The sequence below is a fragment of the Ambystoma mexicanum genome, chromosome 10, assembly GCF_040938575.1.
Source record: "Ambystoma mexicanum isolate Mex_15411 chromosome 10, UKY_AmexF1_1, whole genome shotgun sequence".
NCBI lineage: Eukaryota > Metazoa > Chordata > Amphibia > Caudata > Ambystomatidae > Ambystoma > Ambystoma mexicanum.
The window spans coordinates 953266809-953289944 of NC_090932.1; the positions used below are offsets into that span (position 1 = coordinate 953266809).

At 41.8% G+C, this 23136-nt stretch overlaps 1 protein-coding gene across 6 annotated transcripts in view; it reads right to left on the minus strand.

Moving 5' to 3' along the window:
• NLGN1 (neuroligin 1) overlaps window positions 1–23136 on the minus strand; it is a 1353775-nt gene that overhangs the window by 1275499 nt on the left and 55140 nt on the right. For 3 of the 6 annotated variants that reach the window (XM_069618719.1, XM_069618716.1, XM_069618717.1), the window contains exons 2-3: window positions 1875–2683; window positions 1390–1449 (exon numbers count right to left, since the gene is read on the minus strand). In XM_069618719.1, the coding sequence (XP_069474820.1) occupies window positions 1390–1449; window positions 1875–2367 (553 nt within the window). In that variant the 5' untranslated portion in view covers window positions 2368–2683. Of the gene's footprint in view, window positions 1–1389; window positions 1469–1874; window positions 2684–23136 lie in introns of those variants that run through there. The other 3 variants (XM_069618720.1, XM_069618718.1, XM_069618721.1) reach the window with 2 other exon arrangements.

A 23136-nucleotide genomic window follows, 5' to 3' on the forward strand; every position in this document is an offset into this window, starting at 1 on the left:
AAGTAATTGACAGCATACTTGTACATTTGTAAACACTTCTCAAAGATGCTCGAGTCAAACAAAATGACAACACATACATGTGTTCATTTGGAAAAAGCTAGATTATCTCATAGGAACTTAAAACATTATTCTGATCAGATTTGCCAATAGTTTAACAAGAGCGAATATTCTTCCCAAATATGTTCATACGTTTTAAGTTAATTGACGGCTTAAACCAAACTTTGAAAACAAAAAAATGTAAATTCAAGGCGAATACAACCCACTCCCTTACAGCATTTTTAGAATTGTGGAAATAACTATTAATATACAATGATGCTACTATATATCTTGTTGATAGCTGTGATACACATAATTGTATCTCGTATCAAGTGTTTACTTGATGCAGAGAGATTGTACAGTCATGTTTTGTGATGGAATAGTGGAGTAAGTCGTTTCACCTTAGTCAAAACTGCCAAAGCACCACCCAATAAGCATCACTACAAGTTCACACCTGAGCACTGCATTGCGAGTATGCAAACTAGTTAAAAAAAACAAGCAGTTATCTGCATCTTTGAGAGGTGCGTGTCTTAGGTTAAAAATGCTATGTGTGAAATAGCACCTCCATTTGAGACAAAAAAACATTGTTCTGGAGCAAAAGGGTTGCATTTAAGTTAATGTGCATACCCATGTTGGATTGCTCACGTGTATGTGAACTGGATGTGATTGTCCAGTGACGGAGACTGAGTGGCATTGTGGCATGTGTGATTTAACTGAAATAACTGATTCTGCTGTCACATTTCATGTGCAAGCCAATGCGATGAACCGTTTCACAAAAAAAATCTTCGGCTTGCATGCAATGCATTATGGCATTGTAGAATACAAGACCTGACACATAGCCAAAGAGCTGTGTGCACTAATCTGTAAAGCCTTATAATATGCAGACTTCTTTTAAGGCCAATTCATTAGATATTTAAACACAATAATGTTCTGTACACTAACCTTCAAACATTAGCTACACATACATTAATCAGTTCTACTTTGGAGTATCTCCAAGTGTTAGCGTGATTATACAACTATGGAAGTATATATTTGCATACATTATCGAGGTTGAAGAGCATTTCGCCAAATAGACAGCTAAAGGACCACTTTAATTAATGTCAATATCCCCAGCACGGGTCATTGACACAGATGCAATCACGTCTCAGTGGGTCCTAGCTTTACAAATGCCCCCCTCCTGTCTGGATCAAAGTGTCTTGTATCTATATAACTCACTGCCCATTTACTGTTATCATGAAATTCAAGATGTCCCCTAACCTTTTGCTTTACAGAATCCGCAAACTGTCCTTATTCAAGATGGTTAACTTCTTCTTCAATTAGCTAATGATGCCCATTGTATCACTGTATACATACCTCCTTTTCTACAAATTTTCTTGCCGGGTTTTCTGGCACATTCCTTGGATATTCTTTTGACTGAAAAATGAATAGAAGACTACAAAATAACATGGAGCTCCATCACAGACAGCCGGAGCATGCATCACCACTATCTAACTTTATCATTTCCTACTTTCCACCATTTCGTTTTTTTGGGAGGAAGGACAAAGTCCGAGCTTGTGGTGCCTGCTCATGCAATGGAGAAACAATGCATCATCTGGAAAGTCAGTGGGAGGAATGCGTGTTAGGAGCCACCTTTCATTGTAATACGCGTGCCTTAGAGGAACGGAATGGGCGTGGAAAGGGACATTGAAACAGACACACACACACAAAGAAGCAACATGCACAGGTAAGATGTCATGCAAACAAGAAAAGCCATGCATGCCACTGCGATACATGAATACATTTTGTTGAAACTTTGACTCAATAAAGAAAGTCCCCTTCTTCTCCTGTTTTTAACTCACCATCCTCAGTTGGGACGTAAATATTTAAAAAGAGGCAGTCTTCATCCTGGTCTTGCACATAGGAAGAAACTACATCCAAGTTATTTGTAAACCATACAGGAAGCATGACTTCAGGCAATCTGCCCTCAATAATGTTTTGAGGGCACACTGGAGCAAACTGCGTGCCGTTTTTGATTTCAGGCCATGGAATTGGAGGTTCGGGTGGTTGAAATCGGCGTTCCCCTACTGGAGAGGCAGCATACGGAACACCAAGAAACTGAACAACTGGCCCCAGAATTTCATTATTGAGTTCTTTCTTGACTCCCCTTATCTTGCCATAAGTGGTGGTCACGACTGGGTCTGCATCGTCTAGTTTTTGAGCAGAAACAGCTGCAGTGTGAAATAAAAATCCAAGTACAGAAAGAGCAAAAGTCACATCCAATCCTGTGTATAACAGGTGGACCCTAATCCCTCTCCTTTTAAAATCTGCCCATACGTATCTTGGATGTGCCATGGTCCCACATGAGTTGTAAAGCTTCAGTAAAGCAATATAATGTTCATAAACTTGAGCCCAAATAAGGTTTTCAAAGGAAACAGAAATCAAGGGTTCTTGACCACCACTCGGCCTTAAAAATGGCAAAAGGATCCTCACAAAGCAAGAATCATCTGTCGATTCCACTCTTATTGAAGCTGCATCTTCACTCAGCACTATTTATCAGGCTACATCCTATTGGCAATTCTGTTCTCCACAGCTGCAAAATGATGGGAGTAGCCATTTACTGCAGATGCCCTTCTGATCAATCAAATCCAGTTAGCAGCAGGTCCATATCCTGGAGAAAGGAAAATGAATCATTAGAGGGGACATGGACAACAAGATAAGATACTGTGCAAGATTCTCCACAGGCAAACATTACCACTGAAGGTTGAGCAAAATCACTTAACAGGTTGTTCTCAAATTATTCGAAAGATAGAGGGAAAACATTATTGCTGTTTTGTTTTGCAATTCTGTTTTCAGCTGATATATCATGTTCATTAAAAATGCACGGCAGACATGTAACTTACAAAAATGAGAAACTGAGTTCTGAAAACATAAGCTGTCAATTTGATTCCCATCTTTTTTGTGCGGCTCACGATTAACTGATTGTAAATCCATCAAGTAAATTGCGAGGTACAAAGATGATATGCTTTCCAAAATATTTCAGGTAGCATTGTAATAGGATAACGTTAATAAAACGGATTCTAGGCTTTTGGCAGTAACACAAGTTTCTTTTATGGAAAACGGGTAATCAATTTCTGTGGCAGAAACTGGGAAAAACACTAAAATTGTAACCCAAGAGTCATCCTAATACATAGTCATTTTTTAGAAGTATGATGAAACTTTCTATATTCAGAAAATAATTCAAAAACAACAGGACCATGACGAATGACATCCTTCACCCACAAACTCACCCCTCATTATACACCCCAACAATGTTATGCTGCAGCACCAACATCAATCATATTGTTAAGTCCACCAGAGCCATACATCAGAAAAACAATGTTGTAACTCAAGAATATAAATCCCAGGTTTGGTAGATGTTTTACAGTTTTGCAGTGATGAACGCTTGAGGGCACCATTTCTGTAGTGCAAAAAAAAATATTTTTAAAGCATATATTCACCAGGATAAATTCCTCCGTCAAGCTAAGACTAAGGCAAAATTAACCTGAAACACAAAAGCTTTTAAAGAATGCTGTGTGGTTAGAAGCCACAGTAATGCAGTGGTAATACTATTATCACAGCACTACATGTTTGCTGCTAATGTGTTGGATTTAAGTACAGAAAAACGTTGGAGGTAAGTCCTCCACCTTACAACCACAAAGCTGCAAAATCAGTACAATTACCACTGGCGGAATTGCTAATGGCGGTAATTCCACTGATAACCCCACAGAGTCCTATGGACTCTGATAATGGGGATTGACACCATCCTCCCACCACTTGTAAAACCGCAGTAAATCAGTGAAACCAAATGTTGGTAACAGTAATCATGTTTCGTGGCATATTTACCAGTGAATTACCACCTTAAATCATAATGTGTTCCTTTGTACCATTGTGCGTATTGCAAGTGTACTGGTGCGAACCTTCCATTATATGGATTGTATTATTTGACATACCCCATATTTCTAAAATACTAACGTATGACTCACATCCAATATTTATAGAATGCGAGACCTAAGAAGTACTGCATGTCGCAAATAACCCATGTTTTGATTGGTAAGTAATGTTGTTCTACCATATGCCTCATAATTAAGTTTAAGTAATGCATGTTTTAATACCATATGTATAATGGGGCACGATTTAAGTGTATTATAAAATCAAAGGATATCACACTAGCATATTTGACAATCACTATGTGTTTACATCCAATCCTATTGCAGCCGAACAAGACCTAAAGGGTTTACTTGCCTTTACAAGGTGATCCAGTAATCACACTTTCCAGTCACTTTCACATTGCCTAACATCCAACAGCAGGGTGATGCCATGAAACAAACAGTGTGCAGGACAGGGAGCTTGAAGTGCATATGTTTAAATCCACTTTGGGCCTCACTAAGAGTCAGGAACATAATGATGAAAGGAAAGGTATTTGGAATACTGTCTGTTTTACCACATCTCTGATTTCGGTATGCGAGGAATTTATCTATTGCTGTTTTCTTTCTCCATATTATATGCTGTAAATACTACATCAATATCAGTTCCTAATTGCCATCAAAACTTGCAAACACTCACCAAAATTAGAAAAACACATGTTTTCATTTACAGTATTGCGCACAAGAGCAATACATATGTTGCATGGGGCCCTAGAGGATTTAGAAAAATCAGCTAAACTGATATACAAAACTGTTTTTTCAATGGGGAATCGCATTTCAAAACACTTTGCAAAGAACCTAGTACCCGCTTTGCAATGTAATGCAGCAATGCATCAATGCTGAGCATTCTTTGAGTTAAACTAATGGTATCATCTACTACTGTATCGAACCCATCTACATCTCTCAAACAGCAAAAAGGTTAGTTTTTAGGGTGGGTACCAAAGGTCAACATGCAAAGTTTCCCAGACATGACGTATTTACAAATAATCACATAGGGTTCCTGTGGGGTGCATTGAAAGGCCCCAAACAGAAGTCCCTTTCACATGAACAGTAGGATTTTAAACACTGAACCAAAAAATTGCTTGGCATGTGTGTTCCTTTCAAGTAACATTGAAGAGGCATGTGGATAAGGGGCCTGCCTGTCCCTACCAAAGGAAAAGCAGCATTTTAATTCACAGAAGAAGGAGGAATCAAATATCCCTTTCACGCAGAAAACAGGATTTTTAAACAGTGACACAAAAACAGATTGCGTATGTGTGTGCAAGTAAAAGGAGTTTCAATGTGAAAATGTATCACTGCTAACAGAAACAAGTCACAGAAAAGACTTTGGGCCTGATTCATGGAACATCTTCCTATGGGATTGTGCCATTATAAAACACTTCCATGTGTGGGTTGACAAAAGCAATTAATATTATGATTCACATACAAAATACCAGTGACATTTGAAAAGCCACTTGGTTTTCATGGAAAAATGTCAGCCCAAGGCAAACCCTTTTTGCTGGCTGTGGGCAAACATCACAAGGAAATCTCCCACTGTCAGTCTGGATGTTACATCTCCCATGTAATTAATAACTGCAATAAAGTGTCCTGCTAAAAGTGTTGATAGTCAGTGTTCCCCGGACCTGCTGGCTGTGAAGGAATTGACTGTAGGATAAGTTCCCCTTGGCTTGAGCATGACCAATATGTGGAAAATGGAGGCTACAACTTCAAAGAGAAAGCTTACAACACAAAGAGACTGATAAAAAAACAACTCTGGGTACAAGATAAACCAGTGGAAAAAAAATGCCTGAAGGCAGGTGAATGGCCATTTGTCCCACATAAAGATTCACAATTATTTTTAAAGGATTATTATCATGTAGGCCTTTTTCTGAGCAACCATCAGTCATACGGATTTCATTTATGTACCATTTTTTATGTCATATCCAATAGATTATAGTGATAAAATTCCTCCACCTGCGACTCAGGGAACTGTAATGACCGGTTAAGCTAGGTTTTTGGGCTGATCTGCAAATGTTCCAAATTATTAGAGTTGGTCAACTGGTGGAGAATAAAATGAGGGAGATGGTAATAACTTACATATCCATAACTATTATGCTTTTTATGGAAACAGCAGAAAAGTGCCACACGCCCATGCCACATGGTACAGACCTGGTGGATGGCTTATCTAATTTCCCATGATTAACTGAATCAGAAAATATGTATATTATGGCACTTGCTAGTATAATAATTATGATGTTTTGATACATAACTACTTTTTCCCAAAAATGTGAAAGGAGAACACATGGTGATTCCAAATGAGAAGTGCCATATGTTTCTCCAGACCCCTAAACAAATCCTGACTTGTGGGTTGGGTTTGGCAGGAGCGAGAGGGGGACATGTCCAATCCTAGTTGCTGGAATTATTGCAGGGTACTTCCTCAAGATTGTAAAATTGGTGGTGTCATCACTGCTATGTAAGGAGGACTGCCCTAGGAGGAACAGACAGACAGACCGAGAGAGAGAGCTGGGGACATTTACCATCAGTAGGGCAGTGGAAACCTATACTCTGACAGCTATAAGCAAACACCAAAGGATATTGCTGAGAGTGCATCTGGGTTGAGCTGTCTATTGCTAGGAAGGCCTCAAAGCTGACTGGGTCCTATGGTAGTGTGTGGCAGGCCATCTTTGAGAGTGGAGTGACCCAGACCCCTGCTCTATCTTTCCAGAGTGTCCTGAGATGCAGTTGGCTTTCCTGAACTTTAAACAGAGGATTTCTATGTAAGTAAATATGCCTATAGTGCTCACCTGCCTGCACCTAGCCCTCAAACTACCCGATACTCCCAAGTATGCCCCCTTGGCTCATTTTCATTATGTTCCCATTCTGTGTCCTGAACAACAATATACCTTGTAGCTCAAACAGCTACATATCACTTAGCAATGGACTTGCCAAACCTGGCTGCCTAAGACACTACCCCATCCCACGTCCCAGACCTTTTCTGCCTACCCTACCACCTTTCCCCCCTGCCGTCCACAGACATCATACGTCCACAACTAGCCATACACTAGTTAGTACCCCTCTTAACACTCCTAGCCCTAGTAAAAATGACTACACGGATACTAACCCTAACCAGCCCAAACCACCAGGCTACTGGTCAGCAGCCCACCCGGACCTATCTACCTGCAACAACAGACTTGGCTCGAGACTTCACACTACACCTAGCAAATCACCCACAACACCCATGATCAAGGAGACCAATAAGAACGGTACTAATACTACCAATATTGCATCTCTAAAAGGAGCTCTACTTGATGTCAGATCCCTTGTCGCTCATCCCACAGAAATCGCTGACACTATCCTCTCAGCTGACCTCAACTTCCTTGCTATTACAGAAACATGGTTACACGAGGCAGCAGGACCCTATTTAACACTTGCTGTACCCAATAACTACTCTATCCTTAGAGTGGATAGACCTAATGCGTGTGGAGGAGGTGTAGCATTCATTTTCAAATCCTCACTTGACCTCAGATCTATCACTTCCCTTCCATTACAATCATGTGAGCATCTCACAATCAAAATATAAACTACCCCCAAGAACACAATTACCTTGCAACTAATATACAGACTCCCAGGTCCCACAGGCACCTTCGAGGAAGACATTACCTCACTTATAGCTGAGAATTCCAAACCTCTCTCACAAAATATCATTCTAGGAGACTTTAACCTTGGGTACAATGACCCCAATGACACTCATGCCTCATCCCTCGCTAACGCCCTGAGCATAACTATACCCAAATGAACACACTACCAACCCATCAGAAGGGCAGGACCATCGACTGGGTCGCAGCCTATAATTGCGACATCACCTACAAAACACCCCAACCTCTTGTATGGACAGACCACTTCCTCATACCTTTTGCATCAGCATCAACAACCCTAATCCTAAACACTGCCCTCTCACACCTGCCTGTATAACCAGAAACAAGCGTAACATTACGGCGGACACCATCACACCATTAGTTCTCCCCATCCTCAACTCGCTCCCTGCCACTGCTGACCTCAGCCTCCTAGTCAACACCTACAATGACGCCATGACTAATGCTATTGACGCCGTGGCCCCTCTAAAGTTACAGAAAGGCAAAACTAGAGCGCATCTAAATTCCTGGTTCACCCCGGAACTTAAAATCCTCAGAAAGAAGAAGGCCAAAATGGAATCTATATGGAAAACTACACCATCAGTTGAAAGTAAAACTAATCTGCTGACTATTTCCTCCCTTTACAAAAAAGAGATAATCTGTACTAAGAAGGAAGTCTACAATGTGAGAATTCATAAAGCAGAATCTCTGCCAAAGAACTCTTCACCATTCTGAAGGAATTAGAAAACCCTAACCCTCCAATAGACATTTGTGTGAAAGACAAACCTTGGTGCGCCAGCATCCAATCTGCCCTTGCCAACAAAATTAGCAGCCTTCAAACCAAAATCGACACTAAATGACTACAAATATCCAACAGCTACCTTATCCTTCCTATACTAACTCCTCATTGATTGTAAAGAAGTGTGCTAGTGTCAGATTATCTATTGTTGATCAACATTATATTCATAAGGGTGCTATCAAATATTAATTTATTACAAAAGTGTGATATATCTATATTGTTTAATTTTCCAATAAACCTTTTAAATTGCAAAACAAACCTACTTCTTGGCTCAGTGGGGTCAGGGGGATTCAAAGAGAGGGTCGTTATATAAGGGTTTATCATCCACAGTATGACTTGTCATAAAAATACATAAATAAGGGCTTCCCTTGGGCGTCCCAGACGAGGCACTGACTTAGTGGGATTGCTTGATTGGAGTCACTTGACATGGTGCATGTTGTACAGTTTCATTAGATACACTGGTAATCATTCTAAATTGGTATTTATGGAATGTAAAGTTGACAAAATAGTGAATTTGGAAGTGAGAAAAATAATTCCGGTGGATTGTTTTTTTCAATTCAGCCATGTTTTCACAGGACATCAGAGCAGGTGTGGACGTGGCTCTTGACCAAGCAATAACCAGATATGTCCTGCAAAGCAAATCTCTGTTGCAAGACATTGAGATATGGAAACATACAACTAAGGACATGGTGCAAAATGCTGAAACAGATATGCGGGTGCCAGAAAGGCTTCCAGCTGAAGTCTGACAAAACTCTATGTAACGTCTACAGCTAGGGAGATGAGGCAAACTATTGTGAAACTGTTGCCCATTTCTCCTTCAACTTACATTGGTAAAGGGCAGGTTGACTGACAACGTATATCATTTGCACCAAATTACAGAAAATGTTTGAAAGAACTCAACAGAATTGATACTCATCAAACAAGCCAAAGGTCAGTGCAAACGTGATAAACCAATCAAATGAGTCTTAGGGTATCTCAAGTGTTACTACAGACACAAAACATTGTAAATGAAGCAATTCATGATTAGTTGAATGTGTGTGGAGTAGCCGAACAATGCTTAGTGAGAGAACTTCTTGACATTCATTGACAATATTTAAAGCCACATAATATGTTAAAAGGCAAAATGACTAATCAAGCCACTCATGTCGATAGCTTATAGGATTAAATGATATCAATACAAATACAATTGATAGAAAGCAAATAGATCGCTGCAAAGTGTGTTGCGAAGGATAATGATTCACAAGTTGAATTTGGTCAGCTATATAATGATAAAAAAAACATTAAGAAGCAAAAGGACTCAGTTAGCACAGGAACAAGACACTACAATTCAGGAAATCCATGGGCTCACCTCACAGTTGACACAGGCACAAACACATGGTGATCAAAATAAGGTGACTCAACATGACTTAATGAAAAGAATAAAAGAGAATGTAAAATTGAGAGAGAAGTCAGAAAGATTAATGAACGATCTTAATGACACAGTGTCAGAGATTGCGTACCTGAAGAAAGTGTTAAATAGTTGGCAATGAAGAGTTCATGGAATATACAACTAATTATAAGAAAAAAAAAAATTCCTTGCAGAAAGATCTACAAAACATGTAAGAAAAACTGGCTTTTAAAACTATTGCACCTGGCACTAGCCAGGATTTTCTGAATGAATCTAGGGACCAAGTACAGACTGAACCAGAGATGATAATTGAAATCAACCAAAATGCTAGGTTGAGACAAGACATCTAAAATATTCAATTTAGTTCAGAATCTCACAGACAGAAATGTTTTATAGAAAGATGGAGATGGTCCCCACTTCATGAGACTGCCTCTCGGCTGCCCAAAATTACCCAGAGTTATACTGTTGGTTTTGGTACATCAGACATACCATTTCCCCGTCCCAAACTCACCCAAATACACAGGAAGAATGGATTTCCATGTCAGATATAAAATATTAAGTAACAATGTAACTAAAGCACTAAGAGTAACAGAAAGTTAAAGTTGAAGTAATCATTAATCTAAACACGATGAAGTAATTTACTGACCAATAACTGTAAATAAGCAGTAACGCAGGGTATAAAGACAACATATAGAATCTTGCTATAGAGGAATATAAAATGTGGCAAGGACGGCCATATCAGGAAAATGGGTGCTGGATTATGCAGAATTCAACTGAGCTACCTCAGAGACAGCCCGAGGCTGTATGAAGGACGAGTTGCGGGAAAAAAAGTTGTGCTCAGAGACAATGAAGAGTCATGGATGGCACAAAGCGAAGATGCTGTTTTTAAAGGATACGCACAGAGCACAATGGGAGTACATGGTTAAGCTCTGAATGTGGGACAGCTGTTATTGACAGAAGAAGACGTAAACATCTGTGGGAGCCAAACTACTGGTCAATTAAAAGTGTATAAAGTTATAAAGTTCATATGAGATAGAGTGGCCAAGAGGAGCAACAGCACCATGCATAATTAAGTCAAATAACAGTAAATGAAAGGCTGAAATAGACACATAAACTATTCATTAGAGCCTTAAGCTAAGATAAAGGTGTGTTCATACTCCCTTGAATGTTCCAGGACAGTAAGCAGCAACAAGATCAACTACACACAGAAGAATTTGGCTGATGGCCTACCGATGACGGATGATAGACAATGTTGTAGGAGCAAATCCACTGATGTTTTGTCTGCTATAATCAAGTACAATGTGTGTTTAAAGGTAGTTCAAGGCATGCCCTACAGACAAGGGGTAGCCAGTGATGCACTAATCCTTAGGAAGGGATCTCAATGCAGAAAACTATCGTCAAGTCAAGGGACTAAACAGTCATCAAGCCGCACCAACTACTTGGCGCTTCCGACAAGTCAGACACATCTTCATCTAAGAGTTGCGTTTGTTGCCCTAATCAGTGGGCACTTCGATAATGTGGAATTTATAGCTTTAAGGAAATTAACATTGAGATTCTTCTAACTAATTGGATAGATGTTCCCTACAATTCAACACATAGTTGTGTGCAATGTTATACATGCAGAGTGTTGCTTGATAAAGGAAAATGAGCTTTTTGTTGAATGATTTAGTTTTGCTCTCAGTAATCTGGGCTTGAACAATCAACATGGCAAATCCAGAAAAAACAACAACTCATGCATATTTCAAACATTCTGAAATCAATGCTGCTCCCATGTTAGAACAGAGCCATGGCCCAAGGATGTGTTTTTGCATTTAGTGCAAGAAGAGGCCTTGTAAGGGCTCTATACAAAACATTACCTAACCTTTAACATATACACAACCAAGGAGTAGTGCCAGTTATGTAGACTAAACATTGACTTCATTTCTGTTGTCTGTGAGATTTTGCACACTACAAGTGATCCAATAAATTGCCAAATTCATATAACACATGCTTAAAAAGGTGTGGCACTGTGCTGTTCGCGAAACATGATAATTTGTGGACTTTTCTTGGAAGTAGCACATTAGCCATAAGTGGTTGCAAACCATATATATCCAGTAAGGAAAACAATATTGCAAGTCTCAAATACTTCACTTGTACATTTAGGGCCTCATTACACAGACAGCGGTAAGGGTTAACGGTCACCGTTAATGGTACCGGTGACCGTTAACCCTTACCGCCTTACTACGAGGTCCCTTTGTGGGTTGAAGACTTTAACGCCTGCTTTTTGCAGGCGTTAAAAACCAACCCGCAAAGGGACCAGGGTGCTAATTACGGTACTGCAATTTGCGGCACCTTAATTAGCGCCTTCCCCATTCCCATAGAGCCCTATGGGGCAAAAATGGGAATGGCGAAGGGCAATGGGGGAAGGGGGAATTACCGCCCCGTCAACCTTGGAATAGGGCGGTAATTCCCCTTTCCACCAAGGCGGTGCCGGTATTTTACCGCCATGGACCAAGGTGCTAATAGCACCTTGGTCCTCCGCCTACCGTGTAATGAGGCCCTTAGTTGTTCTGGTGGTGATGTATTCCAACAATCTGCAAGTTCTAATTTCCTCATTAGAGGCAAGTTAATTATAAGTTCGCTGATCCTGTGATAAACGCAAACAACATGTAATTTGACATGACAGCAGGCAACCTTCCTCGCTCTCATGAAATGTAGACCTGTCACAGCACATATACACAAAGAAAAGGATTAAAGGACCCGAGGCCCTTACCTCCTTGTGTTCAATACCAATGCCTGTTTGTGGTTTCCCCACAGTAAATCTTCTGTACCATAATGAACACAAGTAGACGTCTGTCCTGTTTGTACCTTACCCAATTCCCATCAACAGGCACCACAGTTTTTGTGAACAACCCTGCTTCATTCTCTGACTAGGGAATAGATAAAGTCATAATGTCTTCTTGCAAAAAGAGTATGCCATGTTGCCTTACCGCAAATGTTACGCCATGCGTATCAAGTCATGCAGCTCCTCGCAAATCATGTTATGAAGTCTCTGGGTTGAATCACATTGTGTTATAAAGAATAATATTGGTGTAATCTTTGACTTACTTTATTTGCACATTGTTTCTTTTAAAGCACAAATCAAGCACACTCTTGTTATACACGACCAAGGAATATATTCATATTATATTCATATCATATGATGTGCTAGTAGTGTGTTGTTTAATATACTGTACACAAACTGTTGTCTAAGAAAATTGTGTGAAAAAGATTTGCCTGACAATGTACTGGCTTTCCATATACTTGTCCTAAAACAATAATACATCAACCATTTTAGTAAGAAGAACATTCCGACTACTATGTTCGAAGTAAATACATTTTAATGTGTGTTTTTTATCATAAACTACATCTGATCAATATGTAACAATGAAATTCAAAATGTTATTAATTCAATTAAGCTTTAAAGACCTAGGCCAAGGTACATACCTGGGGTTATAGTAATTGAAGAACAACTTAAAGGCCCGAGAACAGCAAATGCATTTAAGGAGGTCTCAATGCCAATTACTCCCGGTACGGCCCAATGGTGCGGTCTATAGAGCTATTATGTAAATAAAAAATATGTCAGATATGACCCAGGCAAGGTGGAAAGCTACACTAACAGCATGGCTATCAGCATAGCTGTCCAGTGATGAGGAAAAACCAAGCTGCAAGCCAAGCTGTCGATGCAGTGAGCCTGGGGGAACGGCGAGGTCTTCCTCCGATCGGCTAATCTGCTGGCTATCTGAAATTTGAGAGCCATACCTACCGACTCATATAACTGGAAATTGGGCAATGGGAGAGTACCGCATCATTCCCTCAGGATATGTTGAAGGATATGGCCCTGTTTTATCTATGAAGGAAACCTCTAGCCATTCCAGAGCTTGGCTAAAAAGGTTGCCATGCAATTAATATGAACAGGTAATTTGCCAGCATAAAGACTACAACAAATACACTGCATTCCTATGATATTCAAAAGATTTTGGGGGATTCAATTAAAATGTGAGGATCTAAGGGAAGCAGCCTGTATGGGAGATACTCACACATTCGGAGGTTATAGCTTCTTGTTTTAAAAAAACACATATGTGATTCCTACTTCACCTTCTAGTTATCTAGCTATCATTTCACAAAGAAAACATATTATGAAACCAAATCAATCCTCAGTTTGCTTAGAATATGTAATTGCTAATATTAATTGAGACTGGGACTTTGTTGGTCAATTAGGTTAAATCTACAGCAATGAATGTGTACATCTTAACTTAGCTCTTTGCTTTTGCCAGACTAATAGGAAGAATGTTCTTTCAGAACTATTGTTAATGGATGATTTATTGGATGACAGAGACTTGGGCATGTGAGTGACACATGCAGTCCTTAACTCCTCCATTCTTTAACTACCTGCTGCTGCACTCCCCCACCAGAATACATGTGCTGTTGTAGCAGGTTCCTTGCTCTCTCCGGCCTGTGTATATGCCAAAGTGCTGCCACAAGTATTGTGGGCACATCTTCTGTTTATCTTAAAAATAACATTAAGGGTGGCCTTGCCATCTTCTGGAACTAGCTCAAACTGGTCACAGTGGTGAAAACAGTCCACTTCCTCCATCTCTCTGCGGTATAACTACATGAGGACATGTGTCTAAGTTCCACGAGTGATTTTAACAGTACAGCTATGCCCAGGGAAACATTGAGTTTCAGCTCTACCAGAAAGGCATGAGGAATTGCAAGAGTGTACGTCTTCTCTGCAACAAAGTGACTAGATTATGACCGCTGAATTCAAAATGTCTAAGCGGCCCTTCGAGGACAAGATCCTTAAGGTTATGTATAGAACGCATTACAGAATGCTACAGTAAATCTATCTGGTACCAGCTGTGTCATTGAACACTAGCATCCAGTGCTTAATTTCTCAACAAATGATGTAATCTCTCTTCGAAAGGAACAATAAAAACATGAATGTAAGTTCTAAACCTGGCCCACGATAATATTAAATGAACCACTGAGTTTTAGTAAACCTACCTAGACACATACTGAAGTTTGAATAGCAGTGTAAAAACATCAGCCACCCAGTATTTGCACACATTAAAAAACCTATCATCTACAACCGCCTGTATTATGAAATGACTATTGTGCATACCTGTACACAAACTTATTGCAAATACTTGAGGACACAGAAGGCTTGAGTTAAACATATGTTTTTTTCGATGGGAACACCCGATTGAAAAAACGTTTTGAAAATCAGGCCCAGAATCTCTCGGCGTCATTTTTTAACCTTATCATATAACATTCAGATTACAAAGAAAATGGTCTGACAATGTTGCATATCAATACAGACGGGAATCATATAGTTTCCTTTCAGTATTTATCCGTAAAAATCTAAAAATGTAGAAATGGAGGGCTCTTGCTTAGCTCTCCATGTTATCAGTCGTGGTTTCCATGCCAACGGCTGTGCAAAGAAACACCAAGGTGAAGCTAGAAAAATAAAACTATATCCCTTAAAAATTGATGTAAAAAGTTGTTGAAATGTCTGCAAGGATGTTGTTGCGGTCAGCAGCAGATCAGACCATTTGCTTTTAAGATGAAAATGGACTGTGGTTTAATGTGCAAGAACCAAGTCCAATTACAGGTATCAATGTACTACATTTTTCATTTCAATACATTTGAAAAGATATTATTTGCTATTTATTTATTAAAAGAGAAAGAAAATACATTGTGTATACATACAGATAAAATAACCCAAAATGATGTGCCTTACATATAATGTTGGTCATTACAAGTCTGCCGGTCCCGAAATAAGGGTGCCGGTAGCAACGCACCACCCTTGCAATGGCACCAGTATGCACAGTTTCCATGGAAGCACCAGCACTGTTACTAATGGTGCTGGTGCTTGCAAGTCTCCATTCCCATTAATTCCTATGGAACTCCATGGGATTGGTGGACTAATATTTTCCACCGCCTGATATCCTGGGCCGCCGGAATGTTTAATGTCCTAGTGAAACGAGGTCTCAGGTAAGGAAAGTGTGTTACAGTCTGGCAGCAACCCACCGCCGGACTTGTAATGACCCCCAATATTTTTTCTTTCTGACTGAGTGGTGTTTCTCATTAACAAGCTGCAGCACCAATCTAGCACTATGTTTCAAACTTGTGCACAATTACACAGTGCATTTGGTTGTGGATTTTGTTGGGAAGGGGGCAACCCATCCCACCCCCTAGTCGCATTAGGTGAGGGGAGCCCCATTGGAAGAACTATAATAGCAGCTGGTGTCCTAAAAGTCCCCACACAATCATAATATTGCATTTGATTTAGACAGTTAGACATAGTGTACATTAACAAGCGATCGCCATTTTGTGTAGATATTAGTGATTATAGTTAAAGCACAGGGTCTGCACGGCCATGCAGTCATTTGTTTGTTAGACACAGGCTGTGGGCATGAAGGAGAAATCTGGTTAGCCACAAGCGCTGATGAGTGAGGCCCACAATGCCAACTTCCATAGAAACCCTTCTTTGTTTTAAGATTGTTGCCAATATGTTTGCTTTGAAAAGAATGTGCACTGCAAGACCACAAGACAGTACTGGGGGCCTTGGTGTACGTACAAACAGGCTGAAGCAGATCTCTGACTCCCACCCAACTAACTATGAGTTATAGCCCCTACAACTGCCCGAGTCCTGATACCCCTGAATTCCAAAACACCAGTTGACCACTGACCATAAATCAATCAACCATAAATGATCTGAGAGTATGGTTGTCCCACCTTCATTTCATAATGACATGATTTGTAATGCGAGGTACAAGGAGGGATACATTTTAGTTCATAAGCGAGAGTGGAAGCGTTTGGAGCCGAACATGTGACTACGAGTGAGTGAAGTATGTGTGGGTTGTTTTAACCTCAAGTCTTACACTGTGCCAGTCTTTGATCATGCCAGGTGCACTGTATAATGATAGAGTAGCCCTGTTCACAAATGTAGCTAATTGCTTCTTCGGCCTAGGTTCCCCAGAGACGGGGAGCCCCCACACACCCCATGTAATGGAAGACTGAAAGCCTGGGATGGGACCAAAGACCTGGCATTCCAGGCCGACCATGTATAGGGTTGCAACAAACAGTCATGCAGGTTTCCACTGTATACAATGATGTCATCTATGATGCTGTGTCTCCTTTTAAGCTTCTGCTTATACACATTTTGACTGAACATTCCATGACAGCAGAGTTCTTTGCTGATGCACCTATTTTTGTAGAAATAAACACTTGTTATCCTTGCAAGAGTTTTGTGGGCCTTTTTCCTTAGCAGGTTGTATTTTTTCTGGTGTGAGCGTTTAGGAGTGTGCCTTCATTTGGCTTTGAGGAGGGTGCAGGCTGGTGTTATAGGGAACCCTGTAATGGAGGAGTTTGGTTGAACATGTACACGTGAGTATATTATTTCAAGTGATAACAAGTAGGAGACGGGCATATGGGAAATTCCGAAGGGTGTGAGCATGTGAAAAGAGATTGTTGGTGTGGCAAGGATGTGTTTTTTTATTTGTTAGCATTATTAGTTTTTTAAGAATATTAAGGAAAGGAAAATTGAATGGTAGGAAGCATGGGCATAATTTTAGGGGGGACAGGGGTGTTTGCCCCACCCAACTTTCATGGCACACCATTTTGTGCCCATTCATTTGGCTGGGACACCTTTTCTTCAGATGTCATGTCCCCCCCAACATTTTCAGCAAAGTTACTCCACTGGTCGGGAGCATTCCCAAGTGAAGAGAGAAGGTGGTACTATGTATATTGTGCAACAGAGGAAAAAGAAAACAAGTAGGAGCCCCACATAATAACTGGGCTTGGAAATAGTAGTTGCATTTATTTTAGCTTGTTATTTTAGCTTGTTTTGTTTATGTTTATATTGTGTAGGTCGGAGGTCCGAGGGGGGGTGTTGTGTAAGTAGTGGTGTGTTTTGAGAGTGTGGAGTGTGAGAGTGCGGTCTGGGGAAAGGAGGGGGTGGGGAAAGGTATTTTTGATTTTTTTGACAGAAGGGAGTGGGTAAAGGACTGACTTTTTGACAGACAGCGGTGGCGTGTTAGACGTGCTAGCAAAGGCATCAAGGCAGTGAGGCGCAAGGACCATTATAATGGGAGGAGAAACCCTCATACAGTAGTATGTATAAGGCCCTGCCACTATATCGTGACAGAATCGAGAAGTATCACAAGCAATGGGTGGTGGAAACAAGAAGAGGCGAAATGCCCCGCTGATGGCCAGAGCAGGCTATTATAATAAGGGTATTCTGGAACACATGTCCATAGTTCTGACACCCAAATATAAAGGGAAACAGTTGCAAAAGAGGAGAGAAATGTTAGATCATTGGAACATTTTCAATGATACTGAAGATTCTGAGGCAGGAGTGCAAAATGATAGCCGGGTTACTGTCCAGGAAAGGAAACCGGGGCTCCAGCCGAACGCAGGGGAATATATCCACTGACAGCCCACCCTGCAGTAGGTTATACTAACCTAACTTATATATCCACCACGGCCGCAGCCCCACCACCCCCATATGCATCCCCTCCGGATGTCCCAGCACATGCTGATATCAATAAAAGAGAACTAGAAGTGGCATTAGAATTGGCATCAACAGCATTAAACAGATTTCGGGCAGCACAGAGTGAAGTGAATATTGACAAACTGGCAGAGCAAGTGTTATATGGTTGAAAGACAGGAGACTTTTTGTTCAGAATAGACAACACAGCCATAAAGAATGTGCATATAGATAAGGAAGGAGAAGTGGGTGAACAGGCAGGGGACAGAATTTAGGATCTCCCAGAGAAGAGGAAGACGGGTGGAATACAATTGATACGTTTGTGGACGATGAGGAAGAGGAGGCAGAACAAGCACCAGAACAAACTCCCCGAGTGTAATGTTTGTGGGGTGGTAAAATAAGGAGCAGGTTTTTGCCAGATGGCAATAGCAAGGAAAACAGGAAGCGGAAAAGGGATTGATGGGAATAGGGAGAAGATGCAGATGCCCCTTCTACATAAGGTTCCTGGCAGGCTGCACTATTTGCCATGGGCGCAAATGGATTAAAATAATTTGATAAAAGCACGCCCGCCCCACACTGCAAATGCGGGCAAGTGGATTTACGCATTCGGGAAACAGACGACCAGGGTATCCCTGGCGATCAGCGACATTAAAAGCTTATTGTTAGCCCCTATTGGAGACTTGGCTGGAGATGTGTGGGTAAAGACACTGTACCAGGGAGTGAATTTGGGGAACGATGCACACAATGGAACATCGTTTAACAAGATTCAGTCACAGATATGGGACGAGCTGCGGCGAGCATTCACTGACACACAGGACCTGCAATTGATAATGCAATGTACTATGGGCGATGACAAAGACCCCCTATGTTTATTCTTAAGGTTCAGGAGATGTGGAGAGCGGATACGGGTGACTTGTGGGATCGATCCATGCCCTTTTTTCTATTTTATTATAAAAAGGGCCTGCCCAAAGAAATGCAAAAGACACTAAACAAGATTGTGGGCATCAACGCGAAGTGGTAGGCCGGAATACAGAGCATAAAAATACAACTTATAATAGGATAAAAGAGCGTGACAAGGAAACAGCCCAGAGGCAGCAAGCAGATGAAGCAAAATGAGTACACGAAAAATAGCAAAAATTGCTGTGGAGGCGTCACTGTCCAAGCCAGTGCCAGGTGACAGGAAATGCTCAAGAGTTTGCAAATGCTAGAATTGCTGCGATTTGGTTGGAAGGAGGACAAGGAGAGTGGGGCGGGGGTCACATTACCCAGGCCCACAGTGGCAAGATGGAGGACAGCAGTGAGGAAGAGTTGGGTTTCGAGGAGAAAGGGGAGGGGGTTTTAGAGGAATCGGGACCAGAGGTGGAGGAATGGGGCCTTCACAATTTTGGAACTGTGGCAAGTGGGGCCATTTTTTAAGGGAATGTAGAAGCAGGCCAGGGATGGGGTATACCTACGGCCCATCACCCCAGGGACCCACACAAGGGCTGGTGCCCAGAATGACCTCTACGCCCTACGAGATACACCAGGCCTACACCCAGTTACCCCCACAGATACCGGGCCCACCACAGCAACAGCATCAGATAGTACAAAAGCAAACACCTCAGCACACCTTTGAGCAGGGAAATGGCACAACCCTGTTCAACAGAGCATCAAATGGCACGGTTGCCCCCTTTCAAGGCGCAGTCATGGTGGCCAACACTTCTTCATGTTTCCCGGGACAAAAACATATCGTGACTAGGACAGCTGTGTCCTGTCCTGTCAATGACTCCAACCCTGAAGAGGAATCCTTGGTGGGGGCAGAGATAGGAAATAAGCAATTCATTTTTATGGTCGATTCGGGTGCAGCAAAATCGTGGATCAGTTAGGTGGACTTTTCACTATCGGGCAAAACTCTTGACACCGAGGGCTTCTCTGGGGCTATTTCTATGGTTCCATACACAAAAGATCTATAAAGGTGGGAGGGAGAGTGGTGCACGCTCCTTTATTATATTCTAAAAGCTCTCCTGTCAACCTGTTGGGCAGGGATCTGCTCAGCAAGTTGAACATGACGATCTAATTCACAGATAACGGCATTGTATGTGCCATGCCATGGTTGTGCGCAATAAGGGCAATGGTGGTGACACATGAAATGGTGGGTGAGGCAGTGGTCCATGGAATACCCATGGACCCAGACATGTCTATCTACAGAATTACAGTACTTGTGGAGGCAGTGCCTCAAATTGCCAAGAGTTGTTGGAGAGTGCTGACCGATTTTATCTTTCGCCCCGTGGTGTCCCCAGAGTTGGCAGCAGGCACAATATTGTCCCTAGACCTGCAAGGGTTGATGGTGTCAGTGAGGAGAGTGGTCATACTAGGACCGGGATGGGTGCGAGTGGCATACAGTGCTTTGCATTGACCCCACTGTACCCGTGAAGGAGGTGACAAATGCATAATTGTTTGAAATAATGACAGTAATGGGGAGATAATGCTGGAGATTTGTATCCCCTGCAAAATTAATGGTGCAGTAAGGAAGAGTAAAATGCCCCCCGATGGCTGTTGTGGCCCTGCTCCCCTTCGTTGAAGCAGACCTAAACTATGTACCTGAGCGATTATGGACAACAAATCCACCCGATGATGCTCTTTTACAGGAAGGAACCCCAGTGCATACAACATTAAAGGCCGGAGCAGTGCTACCCCAGGTGAAACAATGCCCACTATCAAGAGAAGCAGAGGAGGGAATGAAACACACGACACAGGCCCTGCTTGATCAAGGTATAATAGTGCCATCCACAACCACTTGCAACACTGTCATCTACCCTGTGAAAAAATCAACTGGGCAATTGGATAATGATCCAGGATATGCACCCCCAAAATGATGTGGTACAGAAAGAATTTCTTGTGGTCTACCATTTTATGTAGCATTCCCAAGGGGACGACCCACTTCACAGTGGTGGATATGAAAAACACCTTCTTTTCAATACCGTTGCACCCTAATTCACAGTAGCTTAGAGCATTTTCTCATGTTGGAATGTGCTTCGAACATACTCGTTTGCCTCATGGGTACTGCGTGAGCCCAAGCATTTTTAACAGAATATTTGAACGCCGACTTAGGAAACATTCAAGTGTCCAGTATGATTATTCAGTACATGGATAATTTGCTTGCCTGTTGTGATAGTGACAGTGAACAGTACTGCCGGAGTGACTCTATAACACTCCTACAACTACTGGCCTGTAAGGGGTACACAGCTGTCAAGACAAAACTACAGCACAGCCAGCAGGAAGTGCTATACCTAGGTCAGTTAATATCAGTAAATAGCAAAATCATCATCATACCAGACAGAGCAGTGTCTGTGTGTGCCACCCCACTACGCACCAAAGTGAAAGACATGCAAAAATGTTTTGGGCTGTGTAACTAATGCATAGCATGAATCCTAGACTATGAAGCATATACCAGGCCGCTCCTGCAGGCCCTAAAGGAAGCACAAAAAAGCAATAGCAAGGTCTAGTGGACAGCAGACATGATAGAAAAGTGTAATGATTTAAAATAAGTGATCTCCACAGCCCCAGTGCTCTCCACACCCAGACTACACACAGGAATTCTACATATTCTAATGGTCAACTCATGACTGCAGTATTGAACCAGAAGAGTATGATGGTCCACAAGCCATTGGCCTACTACAGTGGCACACTGTACTCAGTGATTCAAGGACAGGTCGCATGTGAGAAACACTCGATGCAGCTGCATTCGCAATTGAAAATGATTTTACAATCCGGATGGGGTATTTCATCAATTTGTATATGGAGCATTCAGTATTTGCCATTCTAGAGGGAGCAAAATTCCCCCTGACCACACACAGAGCTTCAGCCTATGAAATTATTCGCACAAGCCCAAACATCCATATTGTGCGATGCAAAACAGTGAACCCACCTACTTTCCATCACAGGCAAGAGACGGCCAATTGGAGGGGCGGGCGGTTCTTTTAGTTGAGGGGTCAACAACAATTGACCAAGAAACAGGCCATACGGGCACCGCAGTGGTGTGCCTCGAGGCAGGAGATTATGAAACTCTGATTATGAAAAGATTGCTGATGCATTACTCAGCCCAGGTGGAGGAGCTAGCGCTCAAAGAAGCACTGCAATGGTCACAGGGGTGTCACGTAACCATTTATTATGACTCGGCATACATCACTACATCTTTGCATGCCAGGCTGTCACAGCGGAAAAGGAGAGACTTCCGGAGAGTGGAGGGTTCCCCAGTACAACATACCACACTGATAAATACATTGATCTCTACACTGTCCCAACCCTCTCTAGTGGCAGTCGTTAAGTGCGCCGCTCACACCAATAACAGACGTAATTTCACTGGGGAATGCTGCCATGGATGCAGTTGCCTATCTCCCGGTGCCCACACCTGTCGAGTACGTTGTGAGCAAGCCTTCAAATAATCACAAGAACACCCCATATAAAGCAGTGCCTATTGCACAACTCATTCAATTGCAAGGCAAAGCACTAAATGAAGAGAAGGAACTGTGGGTAAAAAGCAGATGCAAGCAATTCACGACTGATTTGTTATGAGACAAGAGTCTACTGGTAAAGCAGTAATGCCTCAGGAGCTGTTAACAATAGCTTTCGACCAACTCCACCACCCCTCCCACATCTCAAAGCAACACATTGAAGCTGACATACAGGAGGATTGGTTTGTGCCCAATATCAGAAGCACCTCACTAATATAATCATACACTGCACCACTTGTCAAAGTGTCAGCACAGGCATGGCGCTCCAAATGTTACGAGGCACTCTGCCCTGCCCTATTGGGCCATTCTGAAAACTGAACATAGATCACACGGACATGGGGAGAGATACAATGGGGC